Source organism: Dysidea avara, chromosome 1 (assembly GCF_963678975.1).
Source record: "Dysidea avara chromosome 1, odDysAvar1.4, whole genome shotgun sequence".
NCBI lineage: Eukaryota > Metazoa > Porifera > Demospongiae > Dictyoceratida > Dysideidae > Dysidea > Dysidea avara.
Window position 1 is genome coordinate 19,435,974 of NC_089272.1, and position 23,854 is coordinate 19,459,827.

The following is a 23,854-nucleotide window of genomic DNA, read 5'->3' on the forward strand; positions in this document are numbered from 1 at the left end:
CCCTATAATCGCAAGCGACATTTAGTGCAATTGGTAGAGCTTGAAGTTGAAGGCTGGGATGGTTTAAGTTCAATCCCAGCTGTGTCACTGTTTTTTGCTTTTCTTTTTTCAAACCTTTTTGGTTACAACTTTTTTTTTCGTTTTGGCTGCCTTTTTGGTAACAGGTTTTCTGTTATATTCTTTTCATGCTATTTTTCTCACTGTACAGTGAAACCTGTGTAGTAAGGACACCTTCAAAAGTGTCCTGATTATCAAGGTTTCCTGATTTATCAGGTCAGTTTACATGGTAAGGTATACTTTAGGACCATTACCAAGTGTCCAGATTATGCAGGTGTTCTCCACTGCATTGGTTGATAATAGTAGTAGCTGTACAAAGGTGATTACAATAGGTTATAATAGTCAGTAGTAGCTAGCTTACTCAAAATATCATACAGTATAGTAGTGCTGTAAATGTAGGGAGGTTAGAGGTGATGACAATAGGTTGTAGTGTAGTTAAGGGAACACTAGGGAGTGTAGTATTGTTGCAATAGGGCAACTTCTGCATTATAGGGCAGGTACCAATAAATTAATGTCTTTTGTAGTCAAGATATTATCAAATGATGCTCCATGTATAGCCTACATTATTATTAATTGTCCTGCATATAAAGCAGGTACCAATGCTTTTGTTTGTCCTTTACAACATGTTAAAGGCACTGGTAGGACATCAATTGAGCTACATGACTGTTAAAACCACAGACAAAACAAACCTCATATTTTAAAAGTTGCATGCTACATAGCTACATGGTGTTTAATGCTTGGTGTCTGATTCTGGCATTAAAATGTCTATAGCCCTGCACATAGGGCAGGTACCAAGCTAGTATATATATATATATATAATATATATAAAGAAATTTGCGTGGGAGTATCAAAGCAAAATAGTGTTCTATATTCGCCATAAAGGCACAATTGTTCTATATTGGGCAGTTATAGAACACTCTAGTAGACCACAGTTCTTTATCAGGTAGTTATAGAACTGCTAGGTCTATTTTGTAGGGTGATAGCCTGACTGTGCTGGCTGACCAGTCAACCAACCAGTAAGATGATAACCACTGGATTTTATTTATAGACACACTTGAAGATTTCGATGATGGTTTCTTGTGGTCAGCAGCAGTGAACGTTCTTAGTACGTTTTGCTCACATAAACGGACGAGTCCTAGGAATATCACGGAAATATGCTTATTAATATACCACAATCAAAAACTTTACGTATTAAGAAGACGGACTAGACTCACAAAACGACTAATGAAGGCGTAGCACAGTGCAACGCAGGCGAAACACAGGCGCAATGCTTATTCTACCGATGATAACACTCCTCCGTGAATTGTTTCGTGTGTCTTGTGTGTACCTCAAGTTGACAGTTCTCTATACCAGATAAAGCACTGCCTTTCGCTCGTGCTATACGTGAAATATAGCACTCAAAGAGTGGTCTCGAGACGAAATATAGCACTCGGCTTCGCCTCGTGCTATATTTGTCTCTCGCCCACTTTTTTTGTGCTATATTTCCCGTATAGCACTCGCGGCAGTGCTTTATCTAGTATATATATTAATAATTGTAAAACTCACAAAAATTTGAGTATAAATACGATTAGTAATACTGTTCATAAAATATAGTCAGAAAATGCATTCAACTTCATTTAGTGTACAATCATTGGTAATTGGCAATTTGTTCCACAAAGTTATTGATCTAGGAAAGAAGCTAAATTTGTAAGAATCAACAGCGAAGTGGGGTAGATTAAGCTTATGTTCATTTCCTCAAGGCACAGTGTGACCTCCTGAAGTTGTTATAGTCCTGCCCCCAGAAAGATTTGCTGATGGTGACTCACAGCACTTGAGTAGTGCACAGGTATCTCAGTATGGTAGATGTGACTGTGCTATGTATAGAATAGCTGAAGACTTTTTATGTGTATGCATGCATGTGTGCGTGCGTGCGTGCGTGCGTGCGTGCGTGCGTGCGTGCGTGCGTGCGTGCGTGCGTGCGTGCGTGCGTGCGTGCGTGCGTGCGTGCGTGCGTGCGTGCGTTCGTGAAGCTGAGCTTGCGCCAGGTATAGTTTTTAGATCCATGACTCTGCTGTTGTCTTAGGACAGAGTGAACAGGTATATGTATGAGTACAAAATAATTCCTTCTGGTTTTTGTATGGGCAACATTCATAACAACAAGTCCATAATGATATTAGTACAACCTGGAGTAGTTGTCTCCCAGTACAACCTGTTAGCAGTTCATTTGATCATAATATTACATGCACCTCTACTGGTGGTAGAGAACTGGGAAGAAACCTTAAAATTTACTTGTAGTAGGGTTAAGTTTGTTGACTGTACATTCTACAGTTAGAAAATGGTATGTATAAATCCTTTGATCTTTAGGACATAATGAGGTCTTTAAAATCATGGGATGTTCTCTAAAATGGTTAGAGACCTCTGGAGAGATTCTCTTAAATGATTGGAGACCTCCTATATAGCAGATAGGTATCTGCATATCTCCAGTTGAGATAACATTGTAGAAAACAATTGTGGGTTTACATTTTGTGCAAGATATGAAGACATGATGATTTTTACTCAACTCACAATTAATAATTTATCTACTAGTATATACCATTTTCTAAGTCAGTTAGAGACCGCCTACTCAGATCTTCGTGGTTTTTAACAAACCTAAACTAAATCACAAAGATCTTCTTATTATTTAGATACACTCTACCATACAAAACATGGACTCTTGGTTGTAAGCATTTAATACTATGTACTACATTGTTGCTGGTAGCAGTACTTAATTTGCAATCATTGACAACATACAATCATGCCAAAAATACAGAATCAAATTAAGCAGAAGTACTGAATATGGAACTATGACAATGACATGCAACACGTACAATTATAATCCAATATAGCTACCTGCATGGCGGTATTGATAGTGACAATGTGACAAGTTCGCCTAATGAGCAATTGGCTATGTCAGGGGCAGATCTAGGATTTATAAAGGGGGGCTAACTCAAGGTACTAATCTCTTGGGTAGAGGTAGCGAAGCATGCTGGAACTAGGGGGGTCTGGGGGCATGCCCCCCCAGGAAAATTTTGAAAAATAGATGCTAAAACATTGTAATTTGGAGACATTTCCACATAAAATTCATAATATTTTCTGCCTGTAGATATTTTATATACTGCCTTTAGATTATAGGTATGGCTCTCTGAAGCATTTTGCTAGTGGAAAAGTTTGGGTAGGTACAGACAACCAAGTACATGATGCACCCCTCTCACAATTGCACAACACTGAATAGGTGCATGTTAGAATAATAATGTTGAAAGTGGAAAATTTTGAAATTTGAACAACACAAGATTGAATCTGAGAGCATTTTCAATGGAAATTGTGAACCTGAATTAAGTATTGCCATACATATTAACTACACAAGTAGATGAATGAAGCCCTTTAAACAGACCAATTCACTTCATTGCATGTATAGGTGCAGGCAGATTTGGAAAAATTCCATAACAGAACCAACTACATGTTTCCAGTGAATGTTCTATTAGAGTAGTTAGCTGACTGCTCTATTAGAGTATCTCGATCTTGTAAACCTCCAATGCTGATCCGGATACTTGTTGCATAAATTTTAGCATAAATCCACTGATAATACCTTGGAAAGACGTTTATAAGATGGTTTTATGAGTATTTGTATTATTAGTGATCATATAATTATGCTAAGACAAAATTTCATTACAATACTCAGCATATTGATCAAGTAAAGCCTAAATATGAAGGGGGGGCTTCAGCCCCCAACGCCCCCCCACCCTGGATCCGCCCCTGTATGTGGTCACAGAGCACTCTTGATGTAGGCTATTCACTACTTCATTTCAATGGATTCTCTCATGTAAGTGTCTGACAAATTACTGCTATGGAATTTTTTAAGTGAATACATAAGTGGAAGCTACTGTCTGCATGTGCTTATGTTGTGCCAACTCAGCTGTTTTCCAATTGCTAACTTCCAAAGTTGTCTCTTCTTTTACCTCATTCACAACACACTGTTAGCCCCAATAGATGAACCATTATTGATCAGCAATTCTGGGAGGATTTTAAAATTATTGCAACACATTTCACTTAGTGTAGCCTTATGTAGAACACGCTAAGGAGTGTTTATAGGTTTTGAAAATCTGTTGTAGGATGGTGGAGATGAAAGCTTTATTTGGTAGAATGATTTGCTCCTAATTGTTTCTATTAAAAGAAGTAATTTGACACAATACATCAAATACTCATAACTCAGCTTCACAAAACTTAAATAGCTATTAATAGTTAGTGCACTGGCCATAGTACATAAGGCCCTCTCAATAAAGGCCAACTCTGTAGAAAGCCACTTACAGAAATGATAAAACAAAATGCACATGGTCTGAGTGCATACACTCTGTATCACTCTTTTTCACTTTAAAAAAAGTTGTAATGTTGATTTTAGCTGCTTACGTACATGTATCTAGCGACTGAGTTGTTTCTCATAATGAAAAATTTATTTACAAAATAATGTTATAATCAAAAACATCACAGCAACACATTTATAGCAGGAAACAATAGCACCATTGTATTCCTCACCTCTAGAAATGATGCAATTGCTTAATAATGTGGCAGTAAATTGATTGTGCCATCTCACCAATGCCATCTCACCAATGGAGGAAAAATTTACCAAATTCTAGACTCATTATTTTTGCATGAGTGTTAAATGTGACCAAAGTTGCATATAACTATAGCATGCTCTTTATGTTTATACTGTAGTTCGATCAGACTCCTACTCTGCATGTTACAAAATAAATCCCAACAACTCCACCATAGAAAAAATATAATATGCCTGTAGTTAAATTTGTTACTTTGCAACACACCCTATCACTAGCTAGTGCAGTAAACAGGGGCGTAGGGAGGGGGGTTCTGGGGGGTTCAGGAACCCCCCTGTAAAATTTAGACTTCTGCAAGCAGGATCCTAACACACCATTTAGTGTGGCAGGACAAAATGAGTGAGCAATATAGTGTAATAGCACAGCACAACAATAGACAATATGCATGCTATATTATTCGAAAGAAAAATGATCAATTACAGTAGTGCGGCGACGCTTTCCAAAAAAAGTTGACGGTGAACGACTACCGAAATTTTGTGAAAATCCCATACATAAGTATGGGTAGCTAATGCGGTTCAGACTATAACTCACCACTAATGCTACAGGCAGGCTTTCTCTCGCCAGGTGTGTTACCTCCTAGATAGAAGAAATCACCTCTCCGTAAGAAACGCTGATAACTTCGCTAGGACTATAACTCACCACTAATGCTACGGGAAACCTTTCGCTCGCCAGTTATACTATCTCCTGGGTAGAAGAAGTCACCGCTCTGTAAGAATCGCTGATACTGCCACGCTATGAATCAATTCGCACTTAATTCACCGTCAAAAGATCACGTGCTTATTAGAATGTTTTCGGTATGCATATTGTCTATTGATAAAACTTACATTCATCTCTCAGGGAAGGATTTACAAAGGTAACATGAGCCCTCTTCAAAACTTGTTAAAAAGATCGATATACTCTAATAGAGCAGTCAGGTATATACTCTAATAGAGCAGTCAGGTATACTTTAATAGAACATGCATGTAAATATCCATGTCCATATGAAGTTTTTCAGACATTCCAACATTAAATACAAAACTTAGCATGACCTTATACTGCTATAGCTTTGGTGTGCAATGTTTAAAGATATAGAGCTCCAGTAATTTATCACTTGTGTTATGCAAAATGAATTCATGCTATGCATATTTGTATAGTTATATTGTTTTGATTGTCATTTGTATCAGTGGATTCATGGCTCCTATACCACAGTGAGATATAACCATCACTTACAGATTACTATATATTATGTGTCTCCATGTGTTATGCTGTCTGTTTCCTCTAGGTGACTTTATCTAGTACTACCTTCATCCCAGGGGCACTTAGCTAATGCATCATAATTAATGTACTTTTTGCATAAAATATAGCAATTTGCTGAGTTTTGATTTATTAAAGTATTGAATGTCTCTCAGCGACTGGGGGCTGTGCCCCAGACCCCTGCTTCTAGTAACTCAATGCTGGTGCTGGAACCCCCCTTCAAAAAATCCTGGCTACACCCCTGTTAAGTCATAAGTCAGTGAAGATTAAATTCTGGTTGCATGCAACATTTCAAAATGTATGTAGCACAGCATTCTGTAAAGGTCTAGTAAACTTCAGCTCAGTGCATAAAGCAGAACAATCTAATGTAGATGGTATAGCCAACTTGCATAATTGTAATGTTTGTCCTCAGCAATATTATCAAATGTAGGTGCAGGTGATCATTTGTAGAATACATTGCACTTGTGTTTCATAAAGAACATTCAATTCCATATCAGTACATCCATACTCAGTCAACATCTGACAATATCACAGGATAAGTAAGCCAGACGGAAAGATTAGTATACAATAAGATAGTTGACAAAGTAATCGAGCTTGTTTCACCATTACAATTTGGTTTTGTTAGAGGCAGGTCATCATTATTATAACAACTGTTCTTCTTTATCAACTCTGTAATTAGAGCCCACAAATTGTCCACTCCCATTGATGTAATTTATCTTGACATAAGAAAAGCATTCGATTCTGTTCCCCATAATGACTTACTAACCTGGTTATGGTCCCTGGAAATTCGTGGGAACTTGTGGAATTGGTTTCATGCTTATCTTAATAGACAGCAACGAGCATGTATTAACAACTCTATTTCAGAGGTGCTACCTGTGTTATTAGGAATACCTCAAGGTAGCATCCTTGGTCCTCTTTTGTTCATTCTTTACATCGATGATTTTCCTTCACTATTAAAAGAATTAGCTACTGTCCTTTTTATTTGCTGATGACACCAAGTGCGTACATGCAGCTAAGACTGCTGAAGACTTTAACATTATACAAGAGTACCTTAACATAACCAGCAACTGGTCCGTATTGCGTAATTTGTTATTTAACTGCTCCAAATGTGCTGTTTTACACTTTTGGTGTGACAATAATAGTACAGCTCAGTACTTTCTCAACAACAACGACATTGAATTGACAGAATTGATTAAAGACCTTGGGATCATGATAACTACTAACCTCTCTTGGTCTGCTCATTATAGTATGGTTGTGTCCAGGGCTTACAAACAGCTATAGGCTTAATTCATCGTAGTTCTACAACTAACTATATCTTGATAAAGAAACAATTATATATTTCCTTAGAGCACTCTCAACTTATGTACTGCTCCCAAATCGGGCAACCCAACCTTGTTCAAGACATCCAGCTTTTGGAAAGGGTTCAGCGGCGAGCCACAAAGTACATTCATAATGACTATACTTCATCCTATAGAGCTAGACTATTAAAGCTGTCAATGTGTCCCCTTATGTTTACCTACTAACTAAATGACCTGTTATTTTTCATTAAATCCATCAAGAATCCATCTTTACACTTTGACATCACCAATTGGGTCCATTTTAACAGCAACTGTCCTACAAGATCATCATCCCATGCATTCCAAGCCAGTTCATAATTATACAAATACAGCACCTCTCATCACTTTTATTTTAACCATCTACCACGTTTATGGAATGTAATGCCACCTTAAATCTAGATCTATCTATAGTAATTCTAAAGAGACAGTTGAACAGCATCTTCTGGTCCATCTTCACTTCAAACTTTGATGACAATAATTGCTATATTTATCATGTTGCATATCCTTGCCACAATTGTAGTTCCACCCCAAATTATCCCTTTGTTAATTAAAAAATTAATTAGTATACTTGTAATTTTTAGTCGCTCCCTTGTAATCTTTACTTATAATTCTGGGTGCTGATAGCTCTTATCAGTACACCAGCTGCTGTATTTTATTGTGAAGTTTAGTTTTACACCAACTTTAAGTTTGTACAAATGTTTTTCAGCAGCAAAATCACAATAACAATAATAGAATAGTCAGCGTAGTTTATTTCTGTCATCTAATTGCATAATAATAGCTAAATATCAATGCAGTATGAACATTGTCACATCTGTATAGTACAGTGTGTATTATGATAGGCTTTCACTGCATTTGCGATGGATTATACCAAACAATTTTACGGTTTCATGTCATAAAACAGTAGCTATTAATGGAAAGTATAAAGAGCTTGAATACTGTATATTGATGCTTAGTTCTGCAAACTATATTCCTGCATGGTTGATTGCATGTACTTTGCGTGGGAGGATCAAAGTGCCAAAGTGTACTGCATTTTCCATACAGTACTTAAAGTACAATTATGCTCATGAAGTGGTATATACACAATATATTTGTACTCAATGTCCGATTAAGACAAACGGTAGTGTGTCGTGCGGCCCAAGAAGCCGGCGCGTAACACCCGTGAGTATATTGACAGGAAGAAAGAAAACGCAATTTTCGCACCTCCGTAGCTCTGTGCTGCCTTGATGAAACAAGACGATTTTTGCTGTGGACATGCCCTCCAACTTCAGCACTCAACATTCCAAATTTGAGCGAAATCGCTCCACGAGTTCCCGAGATATGCGACTTCAAAAATTGGCTTAGTTTCTTCGTTTTTTTTTTTCTTCTTATTTTTCTTCCTCTTGTCGCACACTTACACAAACTGCTATAAAACGCGAACGCCATATCAGATTTCCTTGAAATTTGGCACACAGAAAGGGAGTATAAAGGCGCATCTCGGTACTAACTTTGGCTGGAATACGATAAACAGGCAAAGAGTTATGAGCGATTATTCACGACAAATAACACCAATATGTTGTCACGCCTACAGGGTAAACCGCGTATGGGAAGAAGCTGAAAATCGGTGGGTGAATAGGTTAACTATTGAACCTCAAACCTTTTGTGGTTTGAAAGAAATCGAGCTAAAAACCAGGAAGAGACAACGAAAAAACCAACAGTGTGTAACAATTATGCAATCGAGATTAGCTAATAAAAAAACGACTGCTTGCCACGCCTACCAGGTAAACCGCTTGGGGTAATGCTTTGAAAATCGCTGTACAGATGGAGTAATCATCTTAGAAAGGCTCTTCAATGGTGTAGAAGAATCAGACTTAAAGCCACGGAGTTATAACACGAAATCCAACTTGGTGCAACAAGTGCGAGATCGAGATACTCTAATAGAGCAGTCATCTTAATAGAGCAGTCACCCTGAAGAGAATTCAAGGGATCAGTTAGAAGCAAGAAACCTGTATAGAGATCAGCTACACACAAGTCACCCTGTAGAGAGATCAGCTAGAAGAAGTTACCTTGTATGGAGTTCATGCCACTATGGAAAGAGATAGTTCAGCTAGAAGAAATCACCTTGTAGAGTTCAGCTACAAAGAAACCACCATGTAGAGAGTTCAGCTACAAACAAATCGCCCTGTAGAGAGATCAATAGAAGAAGTTACCTTGCAGAGAGTTCAGCTACAAAGAAACCATCATGTAGAGAGTTCAGCTACAAACAAATCTCCCTGTAGAGAGATCAGCTAGAAGAAGTTACCTTGTAGAGAGTTAAGCTACAAAGAAACCATCATTTAGAGAGTTCAGCTGCAAACAAATCACCTACAGAGAGTTCAGCTACAAACAAATCACCCTGTAGAAAGATCAGCTAGAAGAAGTTACCTTGTAGAGAGTTCAGTTACAAAGAAACCACCATGTAGAGAATTCGGCTACAAACTAGTGACCCTGTAAAGACATCAGCTAGAAGAAGTTACCTTGTAGAGAGTTCAGCTACAAAGAAACCATTTTGTAAATAGCTCAGCTGCAAACAAATCACCTATACAGAATTCAGCTACAAACAAATCACCCTGTAGAGAGATCAGCTAGAAGAAGTTAACTTGTAGAGAGTTTAGCTACAAAGAAACCATCATTTAGAGAGTTCAGCTTCAAACAAATCACCTGTAGAGAGTTCAGCTACAAACAAATCTCCCTGTAGAGAGATCAGCTAGAAGAAGTTGCCATGTAGATAGTTCGGCTACAAACAAATCATCCTGTAAAGAGATCAGCTAGAAGAAGTTAACTTGTAGAGAGTTTAGCTACAAAGAAACCATCATTTAGAGAGTTCAGCTTCAAACAAATCACCTGTAGAGAGTTCAGCTACAAACAAATCTCTCTGTAGAGAGATCAGCTAGAAGAAGTTACCTTGTAGAGAGTTCAGCTACAAACAAATCACCCTGTAGAGAGATCAGCTACCTTGTAGATAGTTCAGCTACAAACAAATCACCCTGTAGAAAGATCAGCTAGAAGAAGTTACCTTGTAGAAAGCTCAGTTACAAAGAAACCACCATGTAGAGAGTTCAGCTACAAACTAGTGACCTTGTAGAGACATCAGCTAGAAAAGTTACCTTGTAGAGAGGTCAGCTACAAAGAAACCATTCTGTAAAGAGCTCAGCTGCAAACAAATCACCTGTACAGAATTCAGCTACAAACAAACCACCCTGTAGAGAGATCAGCTAGAAGAAATTACCTTGTAGATAGTTCAGCTACAAACAAATCACCCTGTAGAAAGATCAGTTAGAAGAAGCTACCTTGTAGATAGTTCGGCTACAAACAAATCATCCTGTAAAGAGATCAGCTAGAAGTTAACTTGTAGAGAGTTCAACTACAAAGAAACCATTCTGTAAAAAACTCAGCTGCAAACAAATCACCTGTACAGAATTCAGCTACAAACAAACCACCCTGTAGAGAGATCAGCTAGAAGAAATTACCTTGTAGATAGTTCAGCTACAAACAAATCACCCTGTAGAAAGATCAGTTAGAAGAAGTTACCTTGTAGAGAGTTCAGCTACAAAAAAACCATTTTGTAAAGAGCTCAGCTGCAAACAAATCACCTGTACAGAATTCAGCTACGAACAAATCACCCTGTAGAGAGATCAGCTAGAAGAAGTTACCTTGTAGATAGTTCAGCTACAAAGAAACCATGCACCATGTAGAGTTCAGCTACAAAGAAACCATTCTGTAAAGAGCTCAGCTGCAAACAAATCATCTGTACAGAATTCAGCTACAAACAAATCACCCTGTAGAGAGATCAGCTAGAAGAAGTTACCTTGTAGATCGTTTAGCTACAATCAATTCACCCTGTAGAGAGAGCATCTAGAAGAAGTCACCTTGTAAAGTGTTCAGTTGTTACAAAGAAACCACCATGGAGATTTCTGTAATCGATATATGTATTATATATGTAATTTGTACATTTACTGATAAAATATTTAAAGTACATCTACTTCATCTTTTCTTTTTCTTGTAGTAAAGAAAAAACATAGGTTAAAAAAGTCCCAAAGCCAGCCATACTTTGGGGTATACAAATACAAAAAGAAATGAAATCTAATCCAAAACAGCCAAGCTGTAAAAAAAGTGTGCGGCCCTCAGAAAGGCTATGGTGGAAAAAGATGTGAAATCCAAGGTGGCGGCCAAGAAATGGCTGTGATGGTAGGTTAATGGTAAAAATTTTAACAATGACAATTGAGGTGAATTTTGTGCCAAGACCAAGCGGCACAAAAATTCACCTGAATTGTCGTTATTAAATTTTTACCATTAACCTACCATCACAGCCATTTCTTGGCCGCTACCTTGGATTTCACATCTTTTTTCACCATAGCCTTTTTGAGGGCTGCACACTTTTTTTACAGCTTGGCTGTTTGAGATTAGATTATAATTACATAGTGATATATGACAGTCATCAAATGTTAAAACCTGATCTTTGAAGAATAAGCCACTGGATGACATGCTCAACATACAAGAATCGTCACATAACAAATACTTAATTCTGTCTATCAATTGTATATTAATTTGATATTTCTCATTGAACCTCTTTGTGAGTAATTATACACAAATCTGGCTAGTACACTTATCTGCCCCATAGTTACGCATAGTACCTCTGTATTATACATAAAATACACTGGTACTAGTCATACCAGTTGATGGCCATATAGTTGAACAGTTTCAACAGTTTTTCTCATTGCATCTCAGTCTCTAGTTGGATATTAAGTTAATAATCTGTTAGCATTTAAAGCATTATTTCATCAATTTACACATTTCCGTCTATGCAATATTTGAACTGATACATCATGCCATGGAAAATAAGCATGACACTCATTTAGAGATTCAGCTTGGTGAGAGGAAACTTCTGGACATATACTTGGTGTATAGATAAGTTATATGTTTTATGTCACATGTCTTGCTGTAATGTATGCACTTTGCCACGTTTTTCCATTTAATTATCTCACTTGCATCATTGTACACCAACAAATAAAACCAGTACAGTTACTATAGTGTCCTTAAAAATGTTCAGACATCAGCTACATCACCATAAAATCCTATAATTATTTTGATATCATTATTGTTCAATGTTGTATTCTTGCCGCAACATTCCGGAAAGTACGGAGCACAGCATTCTTGACTGGCCTTGTTAACTTTAATTCCTGTTGGTATGCCGTACAGTTAGTCACAGATGGCATAGCTACACTGCACATGGAAAGTGTGAATGGTGGAATTATTCCAATAAAATCACTGATGGTTGGTGCAGGTAAGGATGAGCAAAATTTGTTGCACTTGTGAGTCCTAAAGAACATCAACATTCCTTCAACCCCTGTGTCAGTGCAGCCAAACTGGTCATCATCAGACAATATAACTGGGTCAGTGAGCAGGTAACTGTTGGTCAGCTTTGCCCCTTGCAAATCAGCTATCATCATCTGGCCATTGGTATGATACCAGCTCCAGTGCATGAAGGCTGGCATCGATGGAGCAGTGGTTTTGGCCTCTTCTGAAACATATCCATAATTATTGCACCATTTCTTGAATTCCCCATCTATGTAATCTTCGGTAACAACATATTCATTGAGTTTTGGGGCATCCTTGAGGTTTGGCACGGACGTAACTTGAAGGACATTAACTTCGGTAAATCGAATTGGATAATTCGTTCGGAAATGGTTGTTGAACTCATCAGCAAAGGTTTGTGCCTCTTCTTGCACTGCTTTTGTTGTATCCCAGTCTTTTTCTTTCCATGTAAAGGTCTCTTTTGATTTCTTTACAACGCACCATTGCCCTATCTTTGATAACGGCTTTGTCCACGTTCCCATGTAGGCTCGACGAAATCGTCCTTCAGCGAACGAGATTGGGTTAAACGTTGCTCCAAGACCTGACATTTCGGCTAGACTAGATGACTGATTGTTGCGAGCTGTAATAAGTCGATCAATTACCTTAAATTCGTCGAAATTCGTCCATAGGAAAGCTTATAACCGGCGGATTATTTGCCTTGTCAGCATAGGGTTCTCCCCTGGGACAATTCCCTTACGTAATTTCCTGTTCGTGCTATTTTGAGGTTTGATGCGTGTGATCTTGGAAAAATGGCAACATCAACTGCGAAACTGTATGATTTTGACTTCGTCACTACTTACCAGACCTTGGAATCACTTCTTGATAGGTGGATACAGTACTACAGCGATAGACACGGAGATATTGACCCTAAATTCATGACAGCTAGTGTTTAAACGCGGCAAGAAAATTCTGGAACAAGCCACGGCCCCGTGGAGGTCTTTGACTTGGTCTACCCCGATGGAGAACGTGTGAAGGGAAACGACTTTCGCAGTTTGCTGTACGTATACCACAGCGCCCTAAGCAATCTCCTGTATGAAGCGAGACAGTGGGACAAGAGGCATGGAGGATGGTTTTTTTTTTGTGGATAACTTGCGAGCCAATGTACTAGTTTTGAATGGAGTGAAGTTGATGTTGCAGTATGCAGAATAGTTAGCCGCCAAAGAGCGGGGCAATGAAGGGACAGTCTTCAGTGATGGTGAAATTGCCACAGTGTTGAAAAGGCTGGCAATATCTGATGATGTTGAATGTGACTGTTTCTATGGTCGTTGTCTAGGATTTCAGGTGAGGGTTGTAATGCTGATATGTGAATTGTAGTGTGATTTATGCCTATGTGCTTGATGTGTGCCACAGACTGAGAGAAGTCTGTGTAGTGGACTTTGAACCATAAAAGGTTATGACTTCATTAAATGATTTTATTGTTTACATACAATAAATAGGGTTCCACCGATACAGAAAAATACCTACTGTTCTGATACTGATACCTAGCAATAAATTTTCACCGATACCGATAATTGTCATACAATTTACATACCTCTCAAGTTAGCTATGCATGACTGCTCTATTAGAATATGTTATTGTGCAGTGACTGTTCTATTAGAGTATTTCGATCTTTTTCATGCGAACATAGTAAGTAGCAGTTGCTCAATGTTTAACAAAGCAATTCCTACACCTTTTATGCTAGAATAATGCTCAACACTATTTCCAACTTGTTATACCACATGTTTTGTTAGCATAGCATTTATGATGATAACTTATGATTGTGACGATTGGCGCAAGTGGCTATTAATCAGTATCGGAATCCTAAATAACCAATACCGATCGATACCAAAAGCCCAATATCGACTCCGATATGATACTGATCCGATTGTCGGTGGAACACTAACAATAAATAATACAAATATTTACACACAGTTCCATTTCCTTCTAGTACACCTCATCATACCTGAGGCCAGTACTACAGGCACTAGCAGTAGGGATGGCATCTTATGATAGTTGGTATGAGCTATCCCACAAGACTGGAGTGATATTGAAGATGGTGTCCAGTGCCCTTAATGGTACTGACTATTTGATGTTCCCTAACAGGAGGGGGGGTGAAGTTTGCTGATCTTACACAAGACTGTGATGTGCAGTTCACTAAGGCATTCTGGTCCATCAACGAGCACCATACAATAAGAGTAACAAGATTGTGTGTGTGTGTGTGTGTGTGTGTGTGTGTGTGTGTGTGTGTGTGTGTGTTTAGTAATGGCTGCAGTTTTAAAAAATTGTATGACATTTATTGAGGTGGCATTTCTTATTGTGGAGTCTGGTAATTTAGTTATGTAATTTTTTTTTTAGTACTATATTATTTTTCTTAACACACACACACACACACACACACACACACACATGCACACGCACACACACACAGTGCTAGACATAAATAATGCATAGATTTTTCTTCTACATACCTAAAATCCCAGACACCATAGCATAATAAGGTAATATTTCAACTCAATAAAAGTGTCTCGAGACTATCCCAAGTGCTGTATTTCTCATGCAGCATAAGTGTACTTCAAGTACTTTCAATCGTCTTTCTAGAGTGTTTATCTTGAGCACATAACCACTTCAGTTTTCAGTTCAACTTTATCCCTGGCTTTAACTGGGCAAAAACGTATCTTTCCAGAGTGCTTAGTAATTAAGCTATGACCTTAGACTAAATCATGTGATGATGTTATTATCACGGTACCAAAATACTTGCAAATTAAATTTTAGTGAATGATCCCAAACACTAAAATGAATTCCTCGCTATAAAAACCTGCTATACTGTATCCTAAAATATAGTGAAATAATTGCAATTCATAGTTAAACAAACCAGCAAATGCTTCTAAACAAGAAATTTTACTTGCGTTGCTGTAGTCTACCTGGTAATGGGAATCTGGTATAAATTGAGCAACTGTCCATGTCTCACATAACTAGTAAGGTCCTTTGGGTGTACCTGATTCATGCTGCAGCACAACAACATGTCATGGTAACCAGTGTTGGGAGTAACGCGTTACATAAGTAATGCGTTACGTAATATTATTACTTTTGTGGTAACAAAGTAATATAACGAAATACGCTATGAAAACAGGTAATATAACGCAAGATACTTTACTTACAAACGTAACGCGTTACCTAAGTAATATAATTACTGTAACGAGTCTAATATGACGTAATATTATAACTAAAAGTAACGAAGTTATTAATCTCGTTAGTAATCCTCTGAGTAACGCCTAACCACAATGGAGTAACGAGGCCTATTGAATGAAGCTTATTCACTAGCTTCTTACTTATAACCAAGATTTGTACATTGTCCAACAATGCAATCATGTCACGTGATAAGGTGGTAGTTTCACATGTGACAGCTTAAGGCTGTGGACACAAAGTAATATAATATGTAATATTATTACAGTTACTTTATTTTATGGGTAATATGTAACTGTAACTAAATAGTTCTGTTGCAAGTAATATGTAATATGTAACTAGTTACTTTTACAAAGTAACTTGCCCAACACTGATGGTAACCAATCATGGTTTGGTACTATGAGTTAGTAGAAAGGAAAAATGGAAGGGACCTTTTAGGGGGAGGGGAGATTTTTTTTCTGCACTGCACACAAACCAGTGATACTGCTGCTCCTCAACTGCCACTGCTACCCTGCTAGTACATATGATCTAGAATAGTCTCTGGCTGCTACATATGTCACCAGCTGTTGGTTGTTTATAGAACTTGTACTTTATAATGAATACCACTATGTATGCATAGTGATCATGTTAACTGTATTGTGTAGTTGTTTACTCAACCTGTGTCCCATAAACAAATGGTTTAACAACTTAACACTGTTTAACCTTTAGCAGTTGTGTTATGCAGTGATGTACAATAGTTACTATTGTGGTACCACATGTTGTTATTGGATTGTCATTTTCATTTCAGAGTCTTGTCAATATAGTTTCACCAGCAACAGCAATGAGGGATGAAATAGTGATACCAGCTGATGATATTAATGTTGAAGCTCCTACACATTGTTCATCGAACTTCACATTGAAGCCTCCCTCTAGTGGCCATCATGGAGTACACTCTATACACTGTCTCTACCTCTCCCACACCGTGAGAATAGGCCATAAAGTTAGTGAGGTGATTGTATTGTAGACACACGCACACGTGTGCATGTGTGTGTGTGAGGCAGCTCAGCTAAGTGGTAAGGGTGTGTAGCTGATAAACAAAGTTCTATGCTCAGTGATGCTCTGTTGCCACTGTTGTATTTTAAACAAGATATTTCACTTGCATTGCTTTTACTTACATTGCTCTACCCAGTTGTATTAATGGGAATATGGAATAAATTGAGCAACTGTCCATGTCTCACATAAATAATAAAAAGGTTGCTCCCTTCCCAGAGGTGCACACACCTTCACCTGTACGAGACAGCCGTACTAGTCCTGTTCCTCCCTTTGGAGGATTTGTCAGCGACATTTTACTAGATAGGTGTGACTTTCTTAGGCTTTGCTTGTGTGTAATAGACATGCTGTACATCTGTGTACTATATAGTCACAAGTGCATTTCATACATTAATACTAGTATTTTTTTTTAAATGTAAATTTAAAATTGTAGAGATCTGGCTATATGCAATAAAAAGTAGTGAAACAAGAGATGAATGATAGTATTACAGCATAGCTCAGTGGGAAAGTCCCTACTTTGACATTGAGCAAAATAATTAAGCTAATGTGCCAAAGTATGGACTTTCCCACTGAGCTATGCTGTAATATCATCATTCTTCTCTTGTTTCACTACTTTTTGTTGCATAGCTGGATCCCTACTTCATTTTTAAATTTACAATTTTTAAACTACTAGTTTGTTTAGTTTTTTGTTGTGTAGCATAACTAGCTACAATGAACTTGTGACTGTTCTATTAGAATATCATACGTGACTGTTGTATTAGAGTATCTCAAGTCAGCCAAGAGGTGTGCAGCTAGCTAGACCAATAAGAGGTGAGGTCATTTTGTTTACTGTTAAGTAAACAGCTAGATTGTTAAGAGGCATGGTCTCCATACTCTATCAATATTATTCCACCTAGATCTGTAATTGATGGGTGTGGTGGCGAATCTATCGCGAAAATGATCCCAATGCAGATATCTAGTCTTATAGTAGCACCAGGAGTGAAGCGCTTCTGAAATCCCAGCTCTGAAATAATTCTGTGGTATCTATGTATATTGCTGAAAGAAAGTCTTGATATAAATTAACACCTTGATATAGTTTCGTTGGATGCAGAAGACAAGCAGCCTGATTGAAGATAAAAGAAAAGAGAAAGTACAGAGGGCCTACACTCGTTGGAACCCCAAAAGGCACATCCCACTGATGAGTTTGTTATTGTGGCATAAAATGGTGGCCATGCACTGCTTCATTTGGCCTCTAGCCTTGTGACTGTGGTCAGTTAGTAAGGCAGTGAGACTAAAATTTGAGGTTTGGTGATTTTTAAAAATTCTATATCCGGCCACCTGTAAGTGTTTTGTTATATTTAGTGCTGTTTTATATATTATATGGAGTAGTACTATTCCGTAAAGGTGATTTTCGTCACGTAAAATGTCTCTAGGATGATTTTTAAAGGTGGAATTTTGGGCAACGGGCAACATTTTCAAGGCAATCCCTACTTAAACGGTACTACCGTACTGTTTGATAGTCTTCTGGTACAATGTGGCCATGATATGTGCATAATAAATGGATTATTTACCTGCACAGATATTAGTACCTATCACATGCATAATATACACAAGCATGTACTGTATGCTTATTTGTACTGTAAATTGGGTTATTCTCAATGGTAATAAATTTTCAAGGTTAGCTACATCCACGAAAATTTAACACATGAATATAAACAAACATCAAATTTTTTTGCATGTGTTATTTTTGACCGGCACGTTAGTAACCATCCCACCCTGTGATAAGTCCACTAGTGTTCCAGTTATTAAACAAGTAATACTACTTCCTCTTCGAAGAAACAGCGAACAAACATGAGACATTTTCGAGGAACTTGTTCAATACTTAAATGTTTTAGCTATAATGTCTAGCTACTGCATATCCATCACTCTCATTTGTAGGTTCTCTTGTGCAGGTAAGATTTTCACCAACTGTAGTAGTCCATAGTCGATGATATACATGATATCCACGTACACAACAGTTGATCTCAAACGTAGGCTTTGGGCATACAGTTGTACATGACCAATCACATGATCAACTTGTTAGCATTGCGTGGGCTTGCTCACTGCTGTAGGTGTTGTTCCTTGCTGTGCCTGTAAATAAAGAACGGTAAAATAGTGAACAGTCTATCAATCAGCAATACACAATTGTTATATTTTCAGCATGACAAAATTTTCATGTAAAAATATTTTCGTGGGTCCAGGCACCTATGAAAATTTTGTTTATTTACATGAAAATTTAACTCGTGAATATTTTCATCCACGAAAATAACCCGGTTTACGGTATGTGTGCTTATGTTGTGATGTGAAGTGTATACAGAGTTTATGCTTTGTCTAGACCATGCTATGTACCCATGTTGTGTTCATTTAGCCAACCTAAGTGTTTTATCAATTATTCATGTACAGAAACATGTTTCAAAGAAGTTGATCAAACCAGCTGCTAGAGGGCTGTTGATCCACCTACATGGAGGTGGATTTGTAGCACAGTCATCATTGTCTCACGAGGTACGTTGTGTGTACAGTGTGTAGAAGGAAATATTAAGCTGTAGTATATTGTAAGCTAACAATTACAAGAAACATTTTCCTTATTGTAGTTCTATCTCCATTCTTGGGCAAGAGATTTGGATATTCCAATCCTTTCAATTGATTATTCTCTGGCTCCTGAAGCACCCTTCCCTCAAGGTGTAGATGACTGTGTTTACGCCTACGCTTGGGAACTACATCACTTTGAGCAACTTGGTACAACTGGGGAACGTATTGTGGTCACTGGAGACTCTGCTGGTGGAAACATGCTCCTCACGATGACACTGAAACTAATGGAGTTAGGTATTCGACTACCTGACCTGCTTGTACCCATTTATCCTACCACATTGGTGAAGACTGAAATCTCTTCATCAAGATTACTAAGTGTGATGGACCCTGTACTGCCCATTGGAGTGTTGATCAGTTGTCTAAATGCTTACACTGACAATGTCCCGTGCAAGAAAGATTTTGAAAAGTGGAAAACTGTTAGGAATGACATAAAGCTTGCTAGGGGTAAAGTGCCATTCAGTGAGTGTAGCAGGAGGAGACACACCATGTCAGCCAGTAGTGGCCAACCAAAGTTCCACAGTGACATCGATTCATCTTTGAGCCCACCATCTACTAGAGATACTTCTGCTGGTGCCAGCAATGTCACCAGTGGTATTACTAGTAGTGGAGAACATAATTGTGACAAGGTTGAGGGATTGATTTCACAGGTGAGATGACCATATTAATGTCCTGTCCAGTACTATCATCGTAACATTTGTAAAGCATTTCCCATCATTGTTATGCATGCAGTAATGCTGTTGATTTTGTACCTGTATATGCGGTAGTGCTCAAATGCAATGTCGTCTCACAGGAGTGCAAATGATTAAAAAAAACTCACTGAGTAAAGGCCGTGGCACATATTTTGCTTGCAAGTCATCCCATTTCGTTTGGGGTGAATACTGACTCGCAAGTGAAATGGGTGCCATGCCCTTTGATTAGCAAGTTTTTAAATCATTTACACTCTTGCGAGACGACGTTGCATTGAACAGTACCATATATAGCTACCAATGACCGTAACAGTAGCATTGACATTTTGTAGTGGACTTGTTATATCAGTCACTTCAAAGTCACCTGAGTTGGCTGGTCACCTCAGCATAACAGCTGTGCTAAGACAGGTAACTGATCCCAATCAGTTTGTAAAGAAATAGCATTAAGTGGTCACCTCGATAACATGTATAACATCCAACTTTTGCAGTCTCAATAAAAACTTTGCTATACAAAGGGCCACTCACAAAGCGGCCATAGAAAACCATGATGGTGAGTAAACTAGCTGTACTAATTCATGCTTCTTTGTCGCACAACAAATGCTTTATTACTCATAGTTGTTTTCTATTAGATAAACTAACAGCTAGTTTGTTGGTAACACGGCTTTTCACCACGCAATTAACCCTTCGAAGACCAAAATCCAATATATTGGATGCAAGTACATGGGATGATTTAAGGTTATGGTATAGTCACGGGCAATCATTCAAAAGTTTGAATGCCTATCGATACTTTTTGAGAAGCCCATAAAACCAGTCTAGCAGTGTGAAAAGTTTTAAATGAAGGTGAAGCCCTTCATATTTAATGTTTTTATGTAGCTACAGTGTAGTTTGAGGCAGGTGGAACACTACAATTTGTTGTAGTAACACAAGTAAGCCAGCCCTTACGCTCAGCTCCAGCTGTCACTACCATGTTTTCCGCCGCCAAATACAGCAAAAGCTGTAGGCTCTATTGGCTTTTCTGGGGCATAGTGATACTGTATATTAAATTTGTTAGGTCCTGTGGAAGCGTTTTTGGCATGTTTCTCCCCAGTGACTCGGATACAAGCCTTCAAAGAGCTTGTTTCACCCGAAAAAACTACTAAAAGTTCAATAAAACGTCTATACTACCAGTAACTTAAAAAATCGCTTCCACAGGACCTAGATATTTTAGTTGTTTAGCCACTTGTGTTGAAATTATAAGGATTCAGTAATCTGTTAGTCTGGTTTTTGGCGGTGCATTTTTATAAAACATCGCTCTATTGTAGACCACACACCCAAGAACAGTCGTTGTTCTGTAGTAAAAACAAACAAGCACAATTAGTTGTATTGCTAACACAACACAGTTGTTGAAATTATTTATCCCTGCTTGGTTTAAAGCAGGTTTGTAATTTGTTCCGCCCACGCATTTAAAACTATTCCGTAACCTTAAGCTGTTATAGCTACTTACGTATCAGTACACAATAGAAAGAATTCACTAACACCACGATACTCACCATGAAATTCCTGACAAAATCACACCAAGTATCGCTTTGTTTGAAGAGAATCTCTGCAGCTAAGCTGCCAAGAAAAGGTAGCTCTTCCATTATCATCTGCCATTACTCTACACCTGCTACTTTGATCGACCATATCTCGATAGTACTTTGTCCTAGCACATCAAACTAAACGCCATCGGACTCAACATGTGATGGTGATTTGATTTGTATACAAAATATCACGGACTACCTCATGAATTTGCGATAAAGAAATACTGAAGCGGATGTTCAGTGGAGATGACATCGCCCGTTCATCGGTTCATATCACAAGTACTGTTTTGTGTAGAATGAAACTGTTATGATATTATTGTTGTGTATGAAATTACCATTTAGTCAATGCCAAACAATAATCCGTCTTCATTTAACAGAAGACCACTGCCTTCCTTATAACACAAAGTTACGCATTCCTCCATACTTGAAAATTAATTTGGTCCTCGAAGGGATAACCCTTCGAGGACCAAATTAATTTTCAAGTATGGAGGAACGCGTAACTTTGTGTGTTATATTAATTAAAATTAATTTAAAGCTCCCCATTTGATTAAGTCACCAAGCGATCTGCAGACTAATGATTGTGCAATTACTAGCTCACTGGTTTTATGGTGCAAAGGTTAAAGGGTGAGTTTACTGCTTTTGCTTCACAGACTTTGTAGCAAATCAGCCTAGTCAGCTCTATCTGGCTCTTGTTGGTCATCCTTCCTGCTTTGCTCATGTGTGTTACGTAAGTGGTGTACTGCTAAGTGAATGTGTAACTACACTTTGGTATAATAATATATAGAAGTTCCTGGAACCTATGTATTATGGATGATGCTGAGTTAGGCAACCACCTCCCTATACAGGTCTGTTATGACTGGCCCAAAGGTGACCTCTTTACTAGTCTTTAGACAGTTTTCACTGTAGTTTTACTGTGGGCTTGTACCTGTTTTTTTTGTAGTTATATTAGTACCATGTATGGTCACTATATTTAGTAAAGAATGTATGTTCACCTAGCAACCAACCAACAGTGTGTAAACCACAAACCAAACATGTCAGCATTAACCATTGATTCTATCCTCTTGATGTTATATCTAATTGAATGTCTTGCCTTTATTCCATGCTTAACACTTGAAGCATATACTGCGTAGTGTACATTGTAGGGATGCCACGATAGTCGTGACATACAACATGTCATGACATAAAGCTTCATGATATGATATGACATAGGCTTCTTTATGTCATGACATAAATATCTCCTAATAATGCATACTTTTCCATTCATTTTGATCAAATTTGATACAATAAATATAAGAAAAATTGACAAATAAGTATGAGCAATGTTGGTTGTTGATGTCATAATTAATATTACTGATGTTTAAGTTGATATTTTTGCATGTTTAAATCAAAATAGCTATACAGTTTCATAAGTAACAGTTTCAGTTGTGAAACGTTAATTATGTCGTGACATATGACATGTCGTGACATAAACCTCTATGACATGTGACATAAAAATTTCTATGTCGTGGCATCCCTAGTACATTGATTGTGGTCCATGTTGGCAGGTAATGAACACTTTTGATGATCACCCAACCTCTTGTGACATGTTGGTGTCTCCACTGTTAGCACCTGATGATATCCTACGTGAACTACCTCCAGTCAGTGTTGTGGTAAGTAATGTACTTGTCTAGCACACCTTCAAAGATACAATATACTGTACGTATATTATGTGTAATAGTAAGGATGTAGTGTGTACGTGTGTATGGTCAGTGTTATGACTATATTTTTGTACATGTTGTGGCTTATGTATGCACTGGTATAAAAATGTCATTCAAATTATAAGCCAGGAGTGGGGTCACATCCAGACCATAAGGAAAATAATTGCCTGGTCTCTCATATTGGTGTCTTAGTTCCCTTACTGAAGAAAAAATGCTTACGCTTTTATCTAAAAACCTTACAAATTACTCTATTTGAACACACAGTTGAAATACTTTAATAAAGCAGTCGGTTAACTAAAAGTTTGTACATTTACATAAACTCTGTTTAATAATCTTCCCTTCACAGATTGCTGGACTTGATCCTCTGATGGACGATGGTATTGAAATTGCCAAGCGACTGGTTAAACTGGGTAAACTGGTTACACTGGATGCAGTACCATACCTACCCCCATGGCTTTATGTGTTTGGTCAGACACCCTGACACAAAGGATA

At 37.9% G+C, this 23,854-nt stretch overlaps 1 protein-coding gene and 1 pseudogene across 1 annotated transcript; one reads left to right on the forward strand and one right to left on the reverse strand.

Moving 5' to 3' along the window:
* Nucleotides 1–12,369: 12,369 nt before the first annotated feature.
* Nucleotides 12,370–13,170, reverse strand: LOC136265722 (alpha-protein kinase vwkA-like). The gene has a single exon (XM_066060664.1). The coding sequence runs from the start codon at nt 13,168–13,170 to the stop codon at nt 12,370–12,372; it is 801 nt and encodes a 266-aa protein (XP_065916736.1).
* A 181-nt stretch (nt 13,171–13,351) lies between these two features.
* On the forward strand, nt 13,352–23,847 carry LOC136265806 (hormone-sensitive lipase-like; annotated as a pseudogene).
* The last annotated feature ends 7 nt before the right edge of the window (nt 23,848–23,854 follow it).

Coding starts and splice junctions, on each gene's coding strand:
- LOC136265722 (XM_066060664.1), bottom strand. CDS start 13,170: ATGTCAGGTCTTGGAGCAACGTTTAACCCAATCTCGTTCGCTGAAGGA.